Here is a 23,380-nt window from a genome sequence, read left to right as displayed (position 1 = left end):
GCTCACTGAACTGTCCCCACAACCTATGGACTCACTTTTATGGACTCTTCATCTCATGTTCTTGATTTTTATTGCTTATTTGTTTATTCTTATTTTGCTTTTTTTCTCTTTTATGTTTGCACAGTTTGGTGGTTTTGTTTTTGCACATTGGGAGTTTGCCTGTCCTGTTTGGTGCAGACTTTTATTGATTCTGTTATGTTTCTTGGATTTACCACAAAAAAATGAATCTCAGGGTTGTATATGGTAACATATATGTATCTTGATAATAAATTTACCTCAAATTATGACCTTTGAAACCGCACCAGATTCCACTCCTGTACCTATTAAAGTGGTCACTGAGTGTGTGTTTGTAATATTTATTTGTTTTATTTATGATCTTCCATAATTCTATAAATGTGCACTGGCAAGTGGGTGGAAGCAGATCAGGATGATTTACAGTGCAGCGCCTAAGATTTTGAGTCCACTGTTTTCAATATTTTGAAAACTAATATGGAATTGAGTGTAGGGAGATGAATCATAAAGATTATACTTGATATAAAACTTGGCAAAAGAAAAGAACCGTGACACAATTGAATCATTCAATAATAGAAGGCCATTTGACCCATGAAATCTGTGCTAAATCTTTCCAAGAATATTCCACTTAGCCTCACCCTACTGCCCCTCCCAACTCTTTCACATATTTCTTTCAGATGAGACTGCATTTCCTTCCTAACATGCATTAAAGGAAAGGTTTCCTCATGTCATCTGGTCCTTATCATCTGTGTGTTCTGAGCACTCTGTTTATTGGTTTTCAGATCCTGGAAAACCTTTCTCTTATCTAAGTTCTTCATGATTTTAAACTCTTCAATTTAAATCTTCTCTAAGGAGAACAACTTATACTCATTACTGGATCCATTCTAATAAATCTCTTTGAAACTCCATGAATTAAGAGATTAAATAAGTGAATGTCATCAGTCGCAAATTTGAAATCATATAATTTGCCCCAAATACAAGTCATTAACTTAAGTCAATGCAGCAGTATACCTGATTAGTCTGGTAGTCTTTTTCTGCAAGTAACCCTTCATAAATTTACTATCCATGTTGCAATTTCTCATGGCCTCAATTTCCTCACTTCCAGCTGCAAATTACAGCTGGAATAATGTGTAACGTATAGTGTACTATCCATTATTTCATTTCACTTGTTAGAATAAGCGCAACCATCTGTCTAAATCAATTTGTTTAAATTGTGCAGATTTTAAACAAAAATGTGCAAAATTTGTTCAAGTGGATAAATATTAAGAGTGTTTCAAATTCTTTACAGATAGATAATCCTTAATTCTAAGAGTTGCCAGCATTATATGCAGTTTCTTAATGTGTTACTTTAAAATGAATAAAAATCAACCCCGGAGGAATGTAACCTCAGTAAGTTTTCATTTAGGTGTGACTAATGAGCATAATAAGTACTTAATGTCTCGTTTGTCTCTGTCATTTTTTTGTCAGCTTATCCCAAGTTATACCTATCACAGGATCGAAATGCCTATTATCAGTAAGTCCTTCAATATTATCTGCACTTTTTAAAGTTTATAATTGTTCTTAATGTCATTATTAGTTTCAAGAAATATATATATATGTATGTGTGTATATAAAATAATAGTTGATTAAGTATTAGAGGATAACTGGATTAATTGGCTATGCTGCTTAAGCCTTCAAAGTCTCATGAGTTATAAGAAGAATAGTTTGAACTCCATTGAAGCTGAGAAGAACTGCCAGATTTGAGTCCTGTCCTGACCTCACAGTAGTAAAAGGGTCTGGTGCACAGGGCCATCCGTTATTGGGTAGGACTTAAGAAACAAATGAAGGAAAACATTGGAGAAGCAAAGTGTTGTAGTGGTTCCTTCTTCCTCCTGCTTAACCAAGTTGTCTTATTTAGGCTGGCTTTGATCTGTGCCAGAATCTAGCCAGGTGCCAGATTTTGGATCTTCAGAACACTTCCAGACTTTCAAATTGTTGGGTATTTCTTCTGTTTTTCCTTCGTTTTACATGTCATAGAAGCGGAGTGATTGGTACTAACATTTACTCCTGGGCTTAACAATGGAGAAAAGGGTTACTTAGACCAAATTAAATGTCTTCAATGATCCATACACTCTTGAGTTACTAGTTTATTCTCTGACCTTTTCTATTGACTTAAAAAGGAATAATTTAAAGAGCAATTTCAAACCCATGATGAAAATTTATGGATAACTTCTACAGACTGCATGAAGGGAAAATGTTTAAAGGATAGATAAAGAACTGGTGCCATAATAAAATGAAAGACATCTATGCCAAATTCCCAGACATGAAATCATGCTTCTGTTCTGGGGTTGACATATAATTGGCACAGAAGGTTAGCACGGAAAATGTCTGTTACGCTTTAGCCAGAACCAATTAGCAATTTATATAAAACTAATTGTAAGTCATCTTAACTTGGAAATCCAAAAACATTATGACTGGAACATTAAGTAATTAGATGTAAGGAAAAGGACACAAAGTCTCTGTGTGTAAGAAATGATATCTAAGTGAGATAATTCTGGACTTTTGTTAGGCAATATAACAAGGAAAGACAGGAAGAACGTCCATAATACCAAACTGAGTATACTGACAGAATAACCTTCTCATGGGGGAATAGGCAAACAATGCATCCTTAATGTCACTCTGGCTGAGGAAGGAGGTGGAAAGATAATAGAATTCCTTCAGGAGTTTATGATGCAGTCTGACTGCAAAGTCCTGAAAAGTGTCACAAGACCAATTTTGTTTCTGATCGGGGTGAAGTACACACAATTTGGAAGTGGCATAAGCTGTAGATGTAACTGATGAAAGTTAAAATAAAAGGTAATTAATAAAAAGAGCTAAAATTAGAAGAGGAGAAAAATTTCGCCTCAGAATACATAAAGTGAATGTGCAAAATAATATTGTACTTTGCTTTCACAATTATATTTTTTATTGCAAGGATGAAATTCTGCTGCTAAAAAAGGTAAGAAAAGAAGAGTGAAAAGATAACTCAAACAGGACAGAAACAAACAAAGTGAATCTCCCTTCCTGTCAAACAGTAGTGCCCTCTTTTACAAGAAGGGAATAACAGGTGTTGCTGGGCAGACTATATGAGTGGCAAGAGGCCAAAAGAAATAGCGTTGTTACAGTTCAAAGCTGAGAAGATTAACAAGAAATATTACGAGAAAATAAACTGATTGCAATGCTAAATAAGAGGAGTATAAAACTTCCAAAAATATCTGTACAGAGTGCAGGGGAACTGTTTATTTACTTCTGAATAGAACTTAAACTACATATTGTAATCAGTGCAACTCAGTTGATGTGATGTTGAATAGATCTGGATAGTTGATTGAGAAATGCTAGAATAATTTGTGGGCACAGTGAAATGGATCATTGATGGTGAGGAATTAGTGGATATTCAATTAAGCATTAACTTTCATGGGCATTGGAATCAAGTCCATGCACTATGCCAGATGTCCAGCCTTCATGTACAGTATTGTCATGGACCACATTGAGCAAAGCGATGACATTTGCTTTATACATTTGCAATGATGTAATGTTTCTCTCTTCTTTATAGATTGTAGAATATGATAAGTAATATGGAAAGTGTATGGTATTACTTTATGATATTGAAACATGGGCTCTTTCAAAGGAACAGAAGTAAGGTTAAGTGCATGGCATTCATGATATCAAGATCATTATCAACTAAAAATTTTTAGTGACAGAGTAAGACTAAGCCAATTTGTCAAGCAACTTGATTTGAATACAGATCCTGTCTGGATGGCAAAGACCAGGCATAAAGTCAAAAGATAAAGAAAGAAAAAGAAAATTATTAAGACAAAGTGAGTGAGTAATGGAAGACCAGAGGTATCCTCCTCTCAGACACAACCACCAGGGAATCCAGTTCCACCCCCAGAACCAGATGACTGAAAAGAGAATGTCATCAGAATTTATAGTAACCTTGTCCAGCTTGATTAATAGCTGTTTGACAATCAGATAAGTTTATTTAGTTATGTGCTCTATCTGTATTATTACAAAATGCCTTAATTGTTTCAAGACAATGTTTCTACCTCAATGAGACAGATTGCGGCTGGCTGTTAAACTGGACGAAATGGTGATTAATTGATGTATGATTGCTTGAGAGTGCTTGTCTGTAAATCATGTTGTCCTTGAATTTTCAGCTCGTTTTATTAAGGTCATACAACCAGATATCAGACAGATTGGATCAAGCATTACCAAAGAAGTGATTCCGTATGGTAGATACACTGTATTTGCAGCAACTCTTCTTTCTCTTCTAAAGTTTTTTTTTTGCTAATCTTTTCCCTATTTTACCTTTTTCTTTCTTGAAGCCAACGGGGCACAGGCTTTGTGGTGGTGCAAGGAAATGAATTATTTTTCTTCTTTATTTAATTTTTAGTGAGCACCCTAAGCTCATTGTGGTGCAACTGTATTTTAAATAATGGACTGGCCTGACTGCTTAATCTGTTCTTGGCCTCATGTCTTGGCAGGAATTTGATTTTTATCAAACATAAGGGATCATTTTATAATCTTATTCCCCTTGCCTGCCAGGAATGGAGCCATAGATACTTAGAGAAAAGAAGAAGATGTCTCCTCTTTGTGTATGCATCTCAATGTAGCAATCCAAAAATGATTTTATGATCTTGCACTTTTCCTTAGTCCTGTATCTTCTTCAGCTTCAAACACTTGCCCACGTTCACCTTTGAAAGATGCCATGCTCTCTCTGCTATGGCATCTTATTCTCCAATAACACCTGTGTAACAAATAATCTCTAACCTCTAACTTACAGTACATCTTTTACAATAATGATCCCAGCCATTCCTACCTGCAAGAAACCTGCTACCCAAGTCATTGACCTCCTAAGCATATGCGATGATCAATGAATCGAAGTTTATGAGGAGCATGTACGTGAATTCATAATTAATTGCACGTAGAAATAGTCATCTGCGACGGGAATGTGAACTTCTAAAGTTACGTATGTGGTATTAACCCAAACTTAAAGGTGCCTTTCCAAAGAAAGTCACCTCTGTGGATTTAAATCAACAGAATTTAAATCATCTACATATGAAATGTGACCTTCTGTACAGTTGAATTGAGTTGGAAACCAAAAGTGACTTTTGGCTGACAGCACTGGGGTAAAATAATCTGGAAGAATTAGTCAGCAATGATCCAAATTATTTCCTGTTGTGCAGATTGCCATCATAATTTCAAAAGCCATCCAACAGGATTTTTGTTCATTAAAGTTAAGAAAAAACTTTAGCTGCAACAGGAAACTGATGCCTGCAGCAATTCAAAGGACAGTCTACATTGGATTGAATGGCTGAAATACTATCTGGGTGCAATGGGGCAACAATGGGACATGTTGCTGGTGGAACCATAATCCTATTGGCTGTAGCAGGTTGAATTAAAATGACATAATCATATTATGTATAATCTAAGAAGTACAAAAATCAATGGGATTTGGGATCTCACTGTATATCTTAAGAAGGCTCAGCCAAGAGCTAACTTCAGTTTTGGGATGATAGCCGCAAGGATCTGACTAATTCAGAAATGAAACCATCACCTGTAAGGTTTTCAGTCAGCCCTACTGTTAAACTGGGTTGATTTGTATCCATTTGATTTCCAATATAGATTTTTATTGAAGATCATTTTTATCTATACTTTGGCTACCTAGAAATAGACGAGGGACTAATTTTATTATGTTTGTACAGTAACAGGGACTGTCCCATGACCATAATATAGAATTAATTTGGGTGTGAAGTCTTGTAACTTTAGCCACTTTATTTGGTAATCAGCCCACTTAAATATTCAACTAAGCTTCAGTCACTTTTTGGAAAATTACACAACTAGAATAATAAGACAGGAGACTACTAAAATATAATAACATTATACTTATGTTGGGGTATTTGAGATCTATTGTTATATGAACTATCCATTCCTGCTAAACACAAATTGCAAATAACCTGATTCTTTTTAAACTGAAGTAAGTGAAATTGATTGCATTTACCTCAGCTGGTCGTTCAAAATAGAAATATCACAAACTATTCTGAAATCTGAGCTTCAATGTAATCACAGGATTAATACCCACCAAGGGCAGGGTTTTCCTGCAGTTTATGAAGTAAGCTTCCATTTTAAATGGGATAGCATTTGTTTATAGTGGGACAAAATTACTAATGGTTTCATTAGATTCAACTGGCTTTCAATATGATGTCAAATTCAGTCCAACAAAGACTTTCCTTTTCTTATTATTTTGAAGGTGCTATGTTTGCTAAACTTGAATGTCAAAGAAGTGAATTTAGTGAAATAACAGCGCTAATATCTTTGCTTCTCAGAAACTAAGGTCACAGAAATTACAAGAGTTGTTACAACTAAACCAGAAATAAGAGTATTTAGTGGAAAGGTCATTCAAAGCGGTGAGTTATTAATTATTTTAAAAAAAACTTCACTCATGGGATATGTTGACCGCTGGCAAGGTTGGCGTTTAATACCTATCCTGGTGAGTTGATAGTGTGAGCCACTTTCTAAATCACTCTGGTCCATGTAAGATGGGTTCTGTTGAGATGATTTAGATAGCAAGTCTCATTATATTCACCCAATAAACAATAACAACATGACAGAGCGCCTGCTTCCAGGAGGGAACATACAAGCAGTGGCCGCCTTCTCTAAGCCCAGTTGATAGAAGATGCAAATTAGAGAGATACAGTTGAAGTGATCTTGTTGAATTTCTGCAATACGTTTCATAGATTGTACAGACTGAACTCAGAATACCTAAGTGGTGGATGAAGGTTGAGAATGGTGGTGGAGCCTCAAACAAGTGGATGGCTTTGCCCTGAGTAGTTTTTTTTTAATTGAGATGGTGATCATCTAGCAACCAGAGATCTGCCACATGATCAGTGTGCCTTACAGGTTGTAGAAAGGCTTGGGAGTGGAAGGTGACAACAGACTCCCTGGCCCATCACCTGCCACAAGGATTTAAGTGGTTATCTAGTTGAAATGGTGATTCACTAGTGGAGAATTTGTGATGGCAATGCTGTTGAATGTCAACGGTAATTAAGCTTCCCTCTTGCTGGGGATAACCATCGCTTAGCCCTCATCTGGTGCAGGTGTTAGTTTTCTTACATCATCCTGAGTCTATATGTTATGTGAGTCTTGCTGCATGTGGGGCATGGCCAGCCTCATTTCCTGAGGAATTGCAAATGGAACCAAACATTATTCAATCAACATACAAATTTCTAACTTTATGATGGTTAGAGACTCACTGATGAAGCAACTGAAGATGACTGAGGATAAGATCGTCTGCAGTGATGTCATGAAGTTGTCCACCAACAAATAGGACTACCTTCCTAACAATGGATATCACTCCAGTCTGTGGGGTAATTTTACTGTGATTCTCATTATCAATTTCACTTTGGCTCTTTGATGCTACTATCAACTTGACAGAAGGATCGGTGATATCTTTCATCAGTTTATGAAGAAGAGTAACCTGATGGGGCCATGATGGGCTGGATTAGATTTGACCTATCATTATTTTTTTTGTGTGTGTGTGTGTATGTGGTCAGAATGTCTTCACTTCTGTTGGGTGGCTCCTGACCCCTGTGGTCTAAACCACTCTTCATATTATTTTAAGTGAAATGATTTGTCTGAAGGCTGCCATCAAAGAGGAGGTATAAGCCCTCTGTTTGACACTTCTGTCTCAGATGCTGAAGACCGCAACCCCAAAGCAGCATATTGCTGCTACAGGCATTGAATCCTTTGATAAATCGCAGATATCTAAGATTAATTTAAGTACATTTTTCAACATTTCTATATGTCAAGGCATCTCGGGTTCCAGGGAAGGGGAAACAAAATCTAGAAAGTATATGGTTATAAACAAAAGATTTACAAGGGGCTTGAGGGGAAAACTGTTCTACAGGCATTCGAGTGTATATAGAATGAACTGCCAGAGAAAGGACTGTAGTTGATGCAGGTAAAATTACAATATTTAAAAAACAATTGGATAAGTACATAGATATAAAAGGCTTAGAGTAGGGGTTCACAACTTTTTTTATGCCATGGACCGCTACCATTAACCGAGGGGTCCTTGGACCCTTGCCATTATTTGGTTCAGAGCGATATGGACCAAACATGGGGCTTATGTGGTCATCTTCATTAGCGTGAATGAGCTGCACCAAATAGCATTTTTAGGTGTTATGACTCTAGATGTTTGCAGGCCCTTCAGCTGTCCCTGTTACACTCCGTTGCTGGTCTTTACCATCATGGAGTATGGGAATGTCTACATGGTCTCATCCTGCTCTTTTTTTATTGTCTTCTACACTTCATCACTGGATGAGGCAGGGCTATGAAATGTTTTTCTGAACTGCCAGTAAATTAGCATGCAACAGCTTCTGCTTATTCTGCTTATTTGTTGCAATTTCATTTGGCTAATACACAGTACTTAGTACACAAGTTAATGTTTCTGCTCCTCATTGAACTAGGTTGCTCCCCTGGCTTGTCAAAGAGATCTATTCTGCTTGATGATAGCACAACACATCAAACAGGAGGGATGTGGAGTGGTCCTTCCTGTATCTGTAATCATTACATTGGTGAGGATGAGAAAATCATTTTGTTTTGATTCTCACCCTCTGGCTCAGCTATTCTGGCTGCAATGAACTTCAGGACCATGTCAGATTCAGAATTGTGGTGCGATTTTACCACTCTTGTTAATCCACATTGGTGTTCCTCACCTTGAATATATTGTGCACCCTCTCTTCAGTCGTGTATGTGGATACTGAATATTGATTCATCAACTAAAGGGCAGAAGTATATCATACTCTGCAAATTTCCTTGCCTTTCTGAGACCTCTTGCCATAAAATTTTGTATGATTTGAAAACATATCAAGAATTCCACAATTATTTTCTCCTAATGCCTTTGATAAAACACCTTGTCTTTGCCTTTCCTGCCAATAGGACGGGAAACGTATATAGATTGCAATGTGAAATCTATACAGAAAAGTATAGCTGTGAGTCTGATAACGTCTGTTAACTGATCTGAGGGACAAGACTCCAAGTTTAATCTTTGAGTGGACTTTGGTGAATAAAGTAAGCTGGATGTGCCTTTTTCATGTCCATTTTCTGTGCTGATGCTAGGCTGCCTTTCCAGTTGTAGCATTTTTGCATTTTCATATAGCAGATTTTCACAACTGAGTGGCTAGTGGATCAGTACAGAGGATAGCTGAGAGTCAACCATTCTGCAATGGTTCTGAAATCACCTGCCAGACTCTGGTAGATTTCCATTCTTGTAAAAATTCCAGGATGAGCTGATATTTTACAATCCAATATTATTTTTACTGATACTGTCTTTTGTATTTCGAGATATTTTCACTATTATTTTTTCCAGGTGCTATAGTGAGACTTGAACCCATGGATTGTTTCCCAGACGTATGAAATAATTTAACCACTTTAATTTTATCTTGTGTTAAAAGGCATATGATTCTTATTATTTATTGTATTATATTTATGATTATTTTCAGAAAAGATTCACAAGAATGTTGCTGGGGTTGGTGACCTTGAGTAATAAAAAACTGGATAGGCTGGCGCTGTTTTTTCTAAAGCAAAGGGGGCTGAAGGATGAGCTGACAGAGATTTATAAAACTTATGAGGGATATGGGGATAAAGTAAATGGCCATAGTCATTTTCCCAGCGTAGAGAGTCCAAAACTTCAGGGCATAGGTTTAAAGTGAGAGGAGAAAAGACTTAAAGGAGGTGAGAGAGGCAAGTTTTTCACACCGAGGGTGGTGGGCAAAAGGAACAAACAGAAGAAGTGGTAGAGGTGGATACAATTACAACATTCAACAGACATTTAGACAAGTTGATTGATAGGAATGGTTCGGAGGGATATGGGCAAAATGCAGGCATAGGACTAGCTCAGGAACACAGCTAGGGAGGGATGGATGAATTGGGTTAAAGGACACCATGATCCTATAATAAAAAATCAGACATTAGTCATCACCATTTACTCAATAATATTTGATAGGATTCATACTAATTTGAACCTCATAAAAATAAATAATAAATTAGTAAAACTACTCATGGTGTTAAATAAAGAGGAAAACAGCTAAAGGATACATAGATGGAAGTTTTGGGACCAGCATAGAATGAGACAGAACAGGAAAGAGTCATCCTCAAATGTTGGTCCAGCAAAAATGGCAGTGACTGAGTACAGGATAGTGGATGTGGGAGCAAGCTCTGTGAGCTGGGATGAGGAGCCAACATTTGAAACCATCATTAGTGAAACTCCAGTTGGAGTTGGGCAAGTATGACAACTGGATAAGTACATGAATAGGAGAGGTTACCGAGCAATGAGCAAAAATGTTCAGAGGACAGAAAGCTAGAATGACACTGTGCTAAAACAGGAACTGGATCAAAGAACTTTTAAACTGAAAGAGTAGGACAAAAGGAAGAGGGAGAAGTATGGAGCCAGTGGTTAGACGTTGGGAAACATAGTGACATAATTCCAATTGGGGCTTTGGAACAGCAATATTGTATGAAGATCTGTAGATAAATAATGGACAACCTTGGACAGACATTACTTAGTCACCTCATTAGAATTAGCTTGGCAAACATTTGAGATTTACTCCATATCCTGAGGAAAAGGTTACTGATACAGTTGTTATTACAGCTGTGGCATACAAGTAGATCATGGGAAAAGGGCAAGTAACAATCTTCAGGCCCACTAATCATTGATATTATTTCTCCAGAGGCTTAATGTAATATTATCGTTTACTTTTTCTCTCTGTCTCTCTCCCTTGGTGATGATTCAGGAACAAGTGATGCTGATGCTTTGGCCCTTTCCAAAGTTATTGAAAGAGGTCTGTAGTTTATTGAAAGTATATTTTGATATATTTTTCAATTTTACATTTTATAGTGAGACTAATGGGTTTTTGCTATAAAATTCCTCCTTCTTCTTCCCCAACCCTTCCACTCCCACCCCAGTACCCCAACCAAAATGACTTGTGTCATTTTTTGTTTTTGACTAGATTCTCTCCCTACACATTTAAAAAAAAAACATCCTGACATTTAGCAGTATCTAACTCCTGGGACTAATTGCAAACTTTGTTTCTGATAGGTTTAACTTAAAAGGGGAAGTATGTTTGGTTCATTTTTGATAGGGAATTGTTTTACATTTTTAAACATGTGCTGGCAAACATTTTACAACTGCATTCAATTTTGATGCCTCATTTCCTTGCAAGTCATATAGATTATTCTGAAACAAGAAGTCACTGAGCTGGTGGGTCTGGTAAAAGATGCTGCAATATATTTTAGTTGGATTGTATAAACAGAATTTCAATGTTGGCTTGTCTTCAAGTTTTTCTATTGAACTGACAAACAAAAAAATTAAATAAATTAAATAAAAAAACAAAAAAAATAAACTATTAATTAAATATTTACTTGATAGCACTCATATGGCAGCTTTAATATCAATTAACATGTGTATCTCCAGTGATCAAGCTCCTTCAATTGGTTTCACCTACCTAAATATACCTGATCAAAAATACACATGCAAGTAAATGGCTTGGGTCTCTTTACATCTAAAATCTAGTCAAATTCTACATACATAAATGAGTAAGGTATTACTTTCTTATAAATGTTGTTTGTTCAGAGACCATAGAAGCATTCTTGGAGCTCAGAATAGTGGAAAATGGCACATTATAGTGAAGAACAGCATTGTGGTGTTGAACTTGTTCCTCTATGAACAAAATTGCTTGTGCCTCCAATAAAGTAAGATTTGAAATAAACAATATAGTCCCAGTGTGGAATCTGATCAAAAATGTTAAATAAACCCCTTTTTTGTTCCAAGAGCAATCAATATTCTAAACGGTTTGGTTTGAGCCTGAAATAATTCAGGAAAACAAATTAAAATCTACTCCCTTAGCACAACTTTTAAGATGTTGATCTGCTTCCATCACTTCTTAGACCAATGATAAGGTAAGTATCACAGGAAGAATTAGGCATTTTTAAAATTATACTGTTTGCTCCACTTAAACTATTGCTCTCTAAGTATTCTGAGATACTGCTGTTTAAGCATGTCATGTAATTGTCTTAAACTTTGCTGCTTATTACTTAAATGATGACATTAACTGAAAAGTATATGTGTTAATGTATCTAAAGTACATATGCTAATGAATATCACATCTGTTACCTTCCTATAGTAGAAGTAGAGAAAATGTTAGAGGTTCACAATTGACATGTATCTTGTCAGGAACACGGTACAGCAAGGTCACCAAGATAATAGAGGGTGATCACAAAATGCTTGAGGATGAAGAACTCAAAAAACTGGTTCACGGAGGTTAGTGCACTGCAAGCTCTGACCCTTTCACCCTGAAGCATGGATTGATGGGATCCCCATTCCTATTTACCAATCTAGTTGACTAATTGCCTGTATGTACTATCTGTTTGCCTTCTATTAAATAGAGTTAACATAGCAACATGTGTTTGCTAATTTTTCTTTGGACATGTGATACTTGGATAAACTTGAAGACTACTCGTAAATCGGAGAAGACTTCTGTAATTGCTTGCGATGTTCTTGAATGTGAGATGTCAAAACTTTGTCAAAAGTTCTTCTTAACCTTTATTAACAATTCAAGGTTGCATTTCTTTATACCTATGATACTTGTATTCTTTATTTTCATTATTTCTTTACTTTCCTGTAAATGCCTGCAAGAAATTAAATCTCAAAGTAGTATATGGTGACATATACGTACTTTGATAATAAATCTACTTTGAACTTTTTGCAATAATTCTTAATCCTTATAAATGGAACCCTTTTGTTGTTCATTTAATTCATGACGCATGGAAATGTTTTACTACTTATTATTAAGGTTATGTTATACTGGATGTTGATAAAATTAAAAATACCTGGCTAAACTCGGTAAATATTTTTATTGAAGAGCTGGTATGGTTGAGGGCATTAACTTCTATCTATCAGTTAACAGGTATCACAACTGATATCGGATAAACACTTCCAATCTACATTTTGTGATGATTTGGCAAACATCACTGGAAGAATGGGACATGCAAATATGTGGAAAATAATTATTTACTGTAGATACCGGAATGCTCATGCACAGCCAATGGAAACCTCTTCCTTGCATGTTTCACAATTAATAATTTTTGTGTAAAACAACAAGCTATCTGTTGGAAGAATTTAACAGGTTGAACAATGCCTGTGAGGGAAAGGAATTTCCTGGGTGTGTGCATGTGTGTCTTTTGCGTGCGTGCGTGCGTGCGTGTGTGCGTGTGTGTGTGTGAGAGAGAGAGAGAGAGAGGGAAAGAGCAATTACTGCATTCTGAATTGTGAATAATTATTTTCAAGTCTTCCCATACTATTGTAAGGAAACTCTTATTTAAATTAATAGTGTTGTGATGACAAATGTGATCGAGAATAACTAAAAGTGGTATTGCAAGGTTTTGATGTCACAATATAAGTTAGTCAACATAGTCAAGTTCAGAAGTAGATTAGCAAGTGTTGTACTACAACTCTTTCAGTTTAAAGGAAAAATTGCTACAGGTGGCAAGATTATCCATTTTTGCAACACCCACATAATATTATATTAGCAGCAATCATAAATATGTAATTTATTTTTGATTTTTAGAAGACATTCAATGACATTTTTAAAACATATTTACACAATCCTCCATTTAAACAGAGATTATTTGCTGGCACTAAACACAAGTCGTGCAAAAAGAGAGGAAAATTATTGAGGTTGAGTTCATGGGTTTGTTGACCATTCAGAAATCTGGTGGTGGAGGGGAAGAAGCTGTGTTATAAAACAGATCTTATCAAAGCAATTTACAAGCTCTCCTATAGAGCTCGGTCTGGAATTTGCAAAACTTACTTTGTTTTTAATTGTTATACTCCATATTCAACCAAGAATTCAACTGGATTTTTCATTTTTTCCATTTAAAATTAATTTCAGGTAGGACTGAACTTAGTCACAGAAGCACTGCAGGTATGTTAAACTTCCTTATTTATTATAAGAATGATAGGCACGCTGCTAATTGCCACCAATGTTATTTAACAGACTTTAGCACAATGCTAATCCTTTAGCTGCAATAATCACTCCAGTGGTTAGAGTCATGGCAACTTCTGTCTTTTGGAAGAGTACTTTATAGAAGTAGCATCCAGAGTAATATTTCTGCAAATACTTTCACATTCTTAACAACCTCCCCCATAACTGAAAGCATTCTGAGGTACAAATTTATCTTGGCCATTAACACAAAGAGGTTGGCATCCCAACAGGGACTTGATATTTTTCCTCCCCATATTCAGGTCCACCAAATTGTTACCAAGCCCTGTGACCATGTAGAATGGGTGACATGAATTTTATTGGATGCAGTGATAGAGGAAGTGGCAGAAGAGCATATTGACTGAGATTAATTAAACAACAGATGAGATTCCAGCAGCAGAGAAGCAATAGCCTGTTTCAGTGCTGTAATAAAACATGAAATAATTATTTAAAAAATCTTCTGGAGAATGGCAGAAATTTAGTTGTTGGAAACTCACCCTTTGTAGCAGCAGGACTTGGCACTCCAGTTCAAACTTTCCATTTTACTGTAATAAATGGAAATGAGTTTCGTAATGCCCTGCTGTTATCATTTTGCCCTTTTAGCACTACGGTAATTCATGAATAACTTCAAATGTTAATCCAAAATCCCCCAGAAGGCACAGATCTCAGATTGTCACGGTTATAAAGACCATAACGTATAGAAACAGAATTAGACCATTTGGCCCATCGGGTCTGCTCTGCAATTACAAACAAAATAGTAAGAATAGAACTGAACTGGAACATTTGGCCCTTTATGTCTTTCTCTGCCATTCCCTGAACTGATCTTTTTACCTCAGCATCACTTTCCTACACCTATCAAATATTCCTTGATCTACAAATATCCATTCAGCAGGCAACCTCTCCCTTGTAGCTCAGTGAATGAGCATTAATAGCCTCTTAAGAAGTCATTTTCAAAATTCTCTATCCTATCCTACAGGTGAAGAAATTTCTTCTCATCTCAGACCTCAGTGACTGGGCCTAACTTATAGTTTCTAATGCCTTATCTTCTAACGATCTGGAAAGTTTTTTCTCGCCCTTGGTGTGCAGAGTATTGTGAATCATGAGAATTTTCTAATTATGAATGCCTCATCTCCATGAAGCATATCTGCCTCACTTATTCTCAAGGAGTCTGTAGTACTGGATATTTTCAGCAACCAACCAGCATTTATCTGAGGGATAAATTCTAGCATCAGCTTCTGTGACTGTTCACACCAGTACAAATCTCAACTTGAATGCAGCTATAATGAGAATCACCAAAATGACAGGATACACATGAAAAATACTCAAATCTCCTGAAGATGAAGAGCAGGCCAGAATATATCAGGCAGATGCAGAGATTTCACCATCCCTTAGTACACACCATGCAGTCATGCCAATCAAAAACAAAGCACCAAGAAGACCTGAAGCCTAAGAGCCATGAAACAGAAGATAGAGAGTATCAAGAGCATGAGGCAGCTATCGGAGGAAAGCCCCTGATGTGTCTCCACAAATCCAGCTCTCAGCTCAGTGGATGAGACAAACGGTCTGTGTTTAGGCTACAGGAGGAACATGACACGACGATTGTTTTTATAAGAGCTTGCCAAACCACATTTCTAAAACAAAGACCACATATTTGGATAGTCACCACTCAGCAATATTCTCTCTAATTTGTAATGACCAGTGTGCGCAAAAAGTTTGAGCTGTGCAATTTTTTCCCTCCGTGACAACATGTGCACACTGAACAACTTCTTCAAGAAAAACAGAACAAATAAGCCAGTTCTAAAATCTGCAGACAAATTATCGCAAACTCCACGTTGTCGCACTGCCCGCAGCAGAAACAGGAAAAAGAAATGTGATTGTGTATGATCATGAAATATATTTAACATGCCAATGAGGTAGAGGGTGACAATCTTTTGTGTGCAGTTTAAAATCCTTTGTGCACTAGTAGCAAAAAACATGTGTGCACACCTCAGAAGGAACATCATCACCCAGTAAAAGTGGATATTAATGATGACTTCACCAATGCAGCCTTTGGATTTCCGAGGAAAACTATTTTAAGACCAGCTCAAGCAGCAACAGGTTTCTGATCTACCAGATATCAATGCCCCCAGTCCTCCAGCTTGCTGCAGAGACTTGAATTATTTACAATAGGCACCATAAGTTCGAGATAGGTAGTATCAACATTTGTCTCTGAACAATCTTCTAAAGCCACTGAAAGATGAAATGATCAAACATCGGTGCCCTCTCCCAGCCCAACATCCCTAGTGTTAAGGCTCTAATTCACTCATTGGGCGGGCTTTTCTTCAGGTTTGCATGCCCAACACCAGACTCCCAAAACAGACACTCTTCCGTAGCAAGAAATTGCCATGAAGACAGAAGAAAAGACTCGGAGATATTCGCAAAGCCTCCTTTAAGAATATGCTACTGGCTCTTGGGAATTAATGGCCATGACTGTTCAAAGGACAGAACGAGGTGGCACTGAAAACCTAGAGCCTATGCACAGACTCTAATATAAATGGTAGAAGGAGCACCTCTCCTTTCTAATTAGATATGCTCTGCCAAACACCTTCTGCCCCAGGTGTGGCACAGTCTAAAGACACCACTTCAGCTTTACTATAGTCACCCTAGAACCAACAAAGTGAGAGTGGAAACAGGTACACACAAAAAAAAGAGAAGACATCAATAAGTAGGTGGGGAAGTGTCACGTTTCAAGATAATCCCATTCATTCTGTCGTGCGTGTCCACCTGTACCGATCCAATAATTTATATGGCTTGATGCAACATCTTGCATTTCATGACAAGTGGCACTTCGATAAAAGAACTCTAAACACCACATTAAAACAGAGGCATAGGAAAGACTGTAGTTGCTGGCAATGTGGAGAAAAACACACAGAACGCTGGAACCTCCAGAGTTTTGTGCATGTGCACCAGAAAAAAACACTTCCTTTGCACATCTGAGCTCTGCACTGGTCAAAAACTTGAACATTTTGTGCCGCTGTTCAATATAGATAGTGCCTATTCAATAATTAATTCATCTGGGAGTTAATATTGTAATCCTTTGATCCAACTGGCAAATAATGAGTAAGTGAATCATTAAGAAGCTAACATTTCAAACCAACAAATTCCACATTCATTCAGTGAAGGAAAATTGTTCACAGAACTGGAGGTGAAGTCCATTTAAGTCACAGTACTAAATGAAAATGTTTAGGTGCATAATAGGGAATAACTCATCAATCTCACAAATAGGACCTTCATAGTTCCCTCCTGTTCAACACAATTGAGAATGATCACTGTATTGTCATGCTTACCTGCACTATCAAACACTTTTAATTAATAGTCTCTTAGCTATTCCTACTAGACATAAAACATAGGAGCAGAATTAGGCTACTTGGCCCATCAAGTCTGTTCCACCATTAATTATCCCTCAAAACTCCATTCTCCTGCCTTCTCCCTAGAACTTGAAGTCCTGACTAATCAAGGTTTTATCAACCTCTGCTTTAAATATATTCAATGACTTGGCGTCCACAGCCATCCGTGGCAATGAATTCCACAGATTTACTACTCTTTGGCTAAATAAATTCTCCCTCATCTCTGTTCTGTACTGTATAGACATCTCTCTATTCTGAGGCTGTACCCTCCGGCTGTAGACTCACCCACTGTAGGAAACATCCTCATCCATTCTATCTAGGCCTTTATTCATTTGCCTTCCTTACCATTGACTCAACCTGCAAGTTAACCTTTAGGGAATCCTGCGCAAGGACTCCCAAGTCCCCTTGCACCTCTACTTTTTGAATTTTCTCCCCATTTAGAAAACTGTCTATGCTTTTATTTCTTCTACCTAAGTGCATGACCAAACGCTTCCCTGCACTATATTTCATCTGCCACATCTTTGCCCATTCTCCCAATCTGTCAAAGTCCCTCTGCAGGCTCCCTGCTTCCTCAACACTATCAGCTCCTCTACCTAACTTCATATCATCCACAAAATTGGCCACAAGGCCATCAATTCCTTCATGCAAATTGTAGTCATATAATGTGAAAAGAAACTGTTCCAATACCAATCCTGCAGAACACCACCAGTCACTGGCAGCCAACCAGAATAGGCTCCATTTATTCCCACTCTTTGCCTCCTGCCAGTCAGCCAATCTTCTATCTATGCTGGTATCTTTCCTGTAATACTATGGGCTCTTATCTTGTTAAGCAGCCTCATGTGCAGCCTCTTGTCACAGGCCTTCTGAAAATCCAAGTAAACAACATCCACTCACTCTGCTTTGTCCCTCCTGCCTGTAACTTCCTCAAAGAATTCCATCAGATGTGTCGGGCAAGCTTTCCCCTTAAGGAAACCATTTTGACTTTGGCCTACTTTAACATGCCCCTCCAAGAACACCGAAACCTTAATAATAGACTGAGACACCTTCCCAACCACTAAAGTCAGGCTAACTGACTTTCTGCCATCATTACTGACTGTGTTCCCTTCCAATTAACTTTGGCCAGCTCCTCTCTCATTTCCTTTCTTCTGCCATCTCTCTTGTTAAAGAGTGGAGTGACATTTGCAATTTTTTGGTCTTATAGAACCATTCCAGAGTCTGTTGATTCTTGAAAGATCATTATTAATGCCTCCACAATCTCTTCAGCTTCCTCTTTCAGAACTCTGAGGTGGTAGGTATCTGGTCCAGGTAACTTGCTTACTTTCAGACCTTTCAGCTTCCAAAAGCACCTACTCCTTAGGAACTGCAATGACACTCACTTCTGTCCTATGACACTCTTGGATTTCTGGTATACTGCATACTTCCACTGACACAATATACTTATTAAGTTTGCCGTCATTTCTTTGCCCCGCTACTACCTCTCCAGCATCATTTTCCAGTGGTCAGATATCCACTCTCTGCTTTCTTTTACTCTTCAATAATCAGAAAATGTTTTTGTAACCTCTTTTATATTATTAACTAGCTTACTCTCATATTTTGTCTTTTCTCTCCTTATGATTTTTTTAGTTGCATTCTATTAATATTTAAGAGCTTTCCAATCCTCTAGCACCCTACTAATTTTTGCTCAATTACATACGCTCTCTTTTGCTTTTATGTTGTCTTTGACTTTCCCTTGTCAGCCACGGTTGCCTCATTCTCCCTTTAGAATGTTTCTTCATCTTTAGGATGTATCTGTCTTGTGCCTTCTGAATTACAGCCAGAAACTCCAACCATTGCTGTTCTGCTATCATCACTGCTAGTGTCCCCTTCCACTCAACTTTGGCCAGCTCCTCTCTCATGCCTTTGTATTTCCCTTTAGTCCATTGTAATACTGATACAACTGACTTTTATCTTCTCCCTCTCAAATTGTAGGGTTAATTCTATCATATAGATCACTGTCTCCTCAGGGTTTCTTTAACTTAAGCTCACAAAATCAAAGCTGGTTTATTACACAGCTCCAATGCAGAATTGCGTTTCCCCTGGAGGGGCTTGACTATAAACTGCTCTAAAAAGCCATCTCATGGGCATTCTGCAAATTCCCTCTCTTGAACCTAATTTTCCAAATCTACCTGCTTTTTGAAATCCCACACGATTATCATAACATTGCCATTATTATGTGCTTTTTCTTTCTCCTGTTGACATTTTTATCCCACTTCCTGGCTACTGTTTGGAGCTTGTATACAATTCTATTCAGGGTCTTTTTGCCCTTGTGGTTTCTTAGCTCTACCCACAAGGATTCTACATCTTCCAGTCCTGTAGTATATCACCTCTTTCTAAGGACTTGATTTCATTTTATACCACTAGAGCCACCCTATTCTCTCTGCCCTACTTGCCTGTCCTTTCGATACAAGATGTATTCTTGGATGCTAAATTCCCAGCTATGATCGTCATTCAGCCACAACTCAGTATCGCCCACAACATCACACCTGCCAATCTCTAACTGCACTACAAGATGAAGGAAGTTCAAGACTGTCAGGGGGCAAAAGTGAGTGAAGTTGCCATTACTAGGGAGAAGTTGCTTGAGAAACTGAAAGGCCCAAAGGTCGATAAGTCACCCAGACCTGATGGTCTACACCCCAGGGTTTTGAAGGAGGTGGCTATAGAGATCATGAAGGCATTAGTAATGATCTTCAAAGAATCAATGGATTCTGGAAAGGTTCTGGGGAACTGGAAAATTGTACTTGGGTTTTTCAGAAGACCTTTGACAAGGTGCCACACATGAAGCTGCTTAACAAGTTAAGAACCCATGGTATTACGGGAAAGGTACTAGCATGGGTAGAGCATTGGCTGATCGGCAGGAGGTAAAGACTGGGAATAAAGGGAGCTTCTTCAGGTTGGCTGTGTTGGGACTGCTTGTGTTTACGTTATCTGTTAATTACTTGGATGAAGGAAAGTTTGCAGATGATATAAAGATAGTTGGCGGAGTGTTCAGTGTGGAGGAAGCAAAAAGGCTACAGAAGTACTTAGACAGATTAGGAAAATGGGCAAAAAAGGTGGCAGATGGAATATGGTGTCGAGAAGTATATGGTCATGCACTTTGATAGAAGAAATAAAAGCGTAGACTATGTTCTAAATGGAGAAAAAAAATCAGAAATCTGAGCTACAAAGGAGTCATCATGCAGGTTTCCCTAAAGATTAATTTGTAGATTGAGTCAGTGGTGAGGAAGGCAAATGTAATTTTAGCATTTCAAGTGGATTAGAATATAAAAGCAAGGATAAATGTTAAGGTGTTATAAGGCACTGATGAGGCCTCATTTAGAGTATTTTGAGCAGTTTTGGGTCCCTTATCTTAGAAAAGATGTGCTGACATTAAAGAGCGTTCAAAGGAGGTTCACGAAAATGACTCTGTAATTGAAAGGCTTAGCATATGAGGAGAATTTGATGAATCTGGGCCTGTACGCACTGCAATACAGAATAATGCTCATATCTCCTTATGATGGCCCCTCTGGGTCTTCTGGTTCCCTTGGTGCACATCTTCTCTTGTGCTGTTTGTCTCATTAATCAAGTCTTCCACATCCCTTTGAGTCCTTATTCCTTTAACCCACGGCTGCCTCTCCACAGTGTGTCCTGGGTGGTAAGCCCTTGGTGTTGTACAGCCAACTGTATGACGTTGCCATCAGTTGTGTGGTTCTGTTGAGAACTGTGCAGGTCTTTTTACAAATGTATCAGTTTTGACTGTGAATCATCCTAACCTTATTCCAGACAAATGGAGCCAATTCTGCATTCTTTTTAAAGGAAGCCCACTCTGGCATTAGTCTCTAATGCAATAAAGTTGGCATACATCAAAAAAAGTTCCAGTCCAATTGCTGGCACATGAGGGACACAGTACCAGTAAAGACAATTCTAATTCCATAATACAGCCAGATAATAGCATGAGTAACTTAACAGAGGAAGACAATTTAGCTTCTCCAAAGTGCAAGCTTCTCTCAGTTTCACACTCATAAAGAGTTCTTACTATGATAATCTTGGTAGTAGCCTCCATCTGTCCCTTTAAGGATCAGAACTGACTGTGTTTTGCAACACATGTTCAGTCCCCTGTTTGAATATGGAAAGTGTTTAACACTGCTTTAGGCATGGGCTCCAGGTGTTTCTTTTTGTGCCTCCTTCAATACATTAACAGCTCTCTTTGGGCACGTAAAATGTGCATGCCCTGTCCTCCAAACCAGATGCTTATTCCAGCAGTCCTGTGTCTGGAAAATGAGAACGGTTCTATGGAATTTCTATTCCAAAGATGCCTGTTCAGGCAAAAAAAATGTCAGAATTACATTTACAAGTGTTTCTCCCTGTAAATCATTTTTATTTAGTTCTACAGGCACAACTGTATGACCATTAGAATCTTTGGAGAGGTGGTGTAGAAATAGTCAAGCCTAATCTATAAAGTACTGGGTATAATCATATTTTTCATACACTTTTCACCATTCCCTAAATACCACAGCATTCGTTGACTTCTTCCTTAAAAATGTTAATTTTCATCCCCATCTCCTCTGGGGAGAAAAGAATTAGCTGTATTGTTTATTCATATAAATACAGATAAATAGTTCCTTAGTTCCTGTTCTCAGTAAATACTTCTGGCTGTAATCCATGTAGTATTTCTTTTGACATTATACTTGAGTGCTGGTCAATGCATCAGCAGAATTAAACATCCAATTTAACCGACCACCAAAGAAAATGAAACAGCTTGGTGCTGTATGAATTTTTCCTAAAATGTTATTGTAATTATTATTCAAAAACGTATTACAGACTCATAAATCAATTGGTACAAAACTCTGAAACCGGGTTAACCAAGATAAACTAGTTCAATTGTTAACAAAAAACTGAAACAGAAACAAAAAAAAACAGAGCCCTAAATCTGTGGATCTCTACGAGTCTGCCGGGGAAGTCAAAGGCCCTATGTCTGTGAATTCACAAGTCCACTGGAGGCTGGAGACCAAAGACTGGGGTTAGAGGATCGTGTATGTGCAAGGGTGGAAGGAATGAGACTTGTTTGGCTGTTGTTGCTATGTTGCTTAGCATATTCTATGTTGTCTACCATGCATGGTAGTCATGCTCTGTTGCTGCTGGAATGTATGGCAACACTTGCAGGTGCATTGGTTGTTTACAGAAACAACACGCTTTATTATATTTGATGTAAGTATGATAAATGAATCTGAATCTGAAAAACTTGCCCTTTTTTAAACTTTTAAATAACAATATTAATTTTAATAATAGCTCTAATTTAAAAATATTAAAGCAATTCTAGTGCAGAGTTGGTTTGTAAATATACTGGACTACATAAATGTACCTTTGAATTCAAGTGTTTGAGGGGTCTTATTTTTGTAATTTCCAGTTGGGATAAGAAGGACAAGGAACACAATGAAGAGACTCCCAAACAACAAGTTACAGGGTTAAAGAAGATATGAAATTTTTGCTCTGAAAACGGAGGACATCCAACCAAAGAAGAAGATCTTAAGTTTGAGGCTTAGCCGATAGCAATTTCAGATGAGAAGGATGTCAAGTTTTGCACATGTCACAAAATTCCCATCAGTTCACATGAATGTTGAATAACAAAAAAACAAATATATGAAATTATCAAATTCCCTGTGTTTTGCGATTATTTTATGGTATGTTTTAGAAATAACATCATTTAGGTTCTAGAGGCTTTTCATTGGAACTATTGGACAAATAAATCAGGGATATTAGAAAATGTAAAATGAGTAATTTACTAAATAGTGGGTTTTTTGTAACACCTACTCCAGTTAATAGCAGTCATTTTCTTCTGTCAGTTAAAATGTGTCCTAGCTGAAAAAAGTCATATCTTCCAGTTTTATCAGTGGTAGGATATTCATAAGC

The 23,380-nt window shown here is 37.5% G+C and overlaps 1 protein-coding gene across 4 annotated transcripts in view; it reads left to right on the top strand.

The window, feature by feature from the left end:
* The window catches only part of postnb (periostin, osteoblast specific factor b), a 68,842-nt gene extending 45,735 nt beyond the window's left edge, over positions 1-23,107 (top strand). The window contains exons 16-22 of one of the 4 annotated variants that reach the window (XM_063054362.1): positions 1,480-1,525; positions 4,188-4,262; positions 6,357-6,437; positions 10,824-10,871; positions 12,263-12,349; positions 13,980-14,012; positions 22,878-23,107. In XM_063054362.1, coding sequence (XP_062910432.1) covers positions 1,480-1,525; positions 4,188-4,262; positions 6,357-6,437; positions 10,824-10,871; positions 12,263-12,349; positions 13,980-14,012; positions 22,878-22,939 — 432 coding nt within the window. In that variant the 3' untranslated portion in view covers positions 22,940-23,107. The remainder of the gene's footprint in view (positions 1-1,479; positions 1,526-4,187; positions 4,263-6,356; positions 6,438-10,823; positions 10,872-12,262; positions 12,350-13,979; positions 14,013-22,877) is intronic. The other 3 variants (XM_063054363.1, XM_063054364.1, XM_063054366.1) reach the window with 3 other exon arrangements.
* Positions 23,108-23,380: the final 273 nt, after the last annotated feature.

This window comes from Mobula hypostoma, chromosome 7, assembly GCF_963921235.1.
Source record: "Mobula hypostoma chromosome 7, sMobHyp1.1, whole genome shotgun sequence".
Lineage (NCBI taxonomy): Eukaryota > Metazoa > Chordata > Chondrichthyes > Myliobatiformes > Myliobatidae > Mobula > Mobula hypostoma.
The sequence above is the reverse complement of the archived record's forward strand: the minus strand, read 5'-3'. Positions and strand labels throughout refer to the sequence as shown.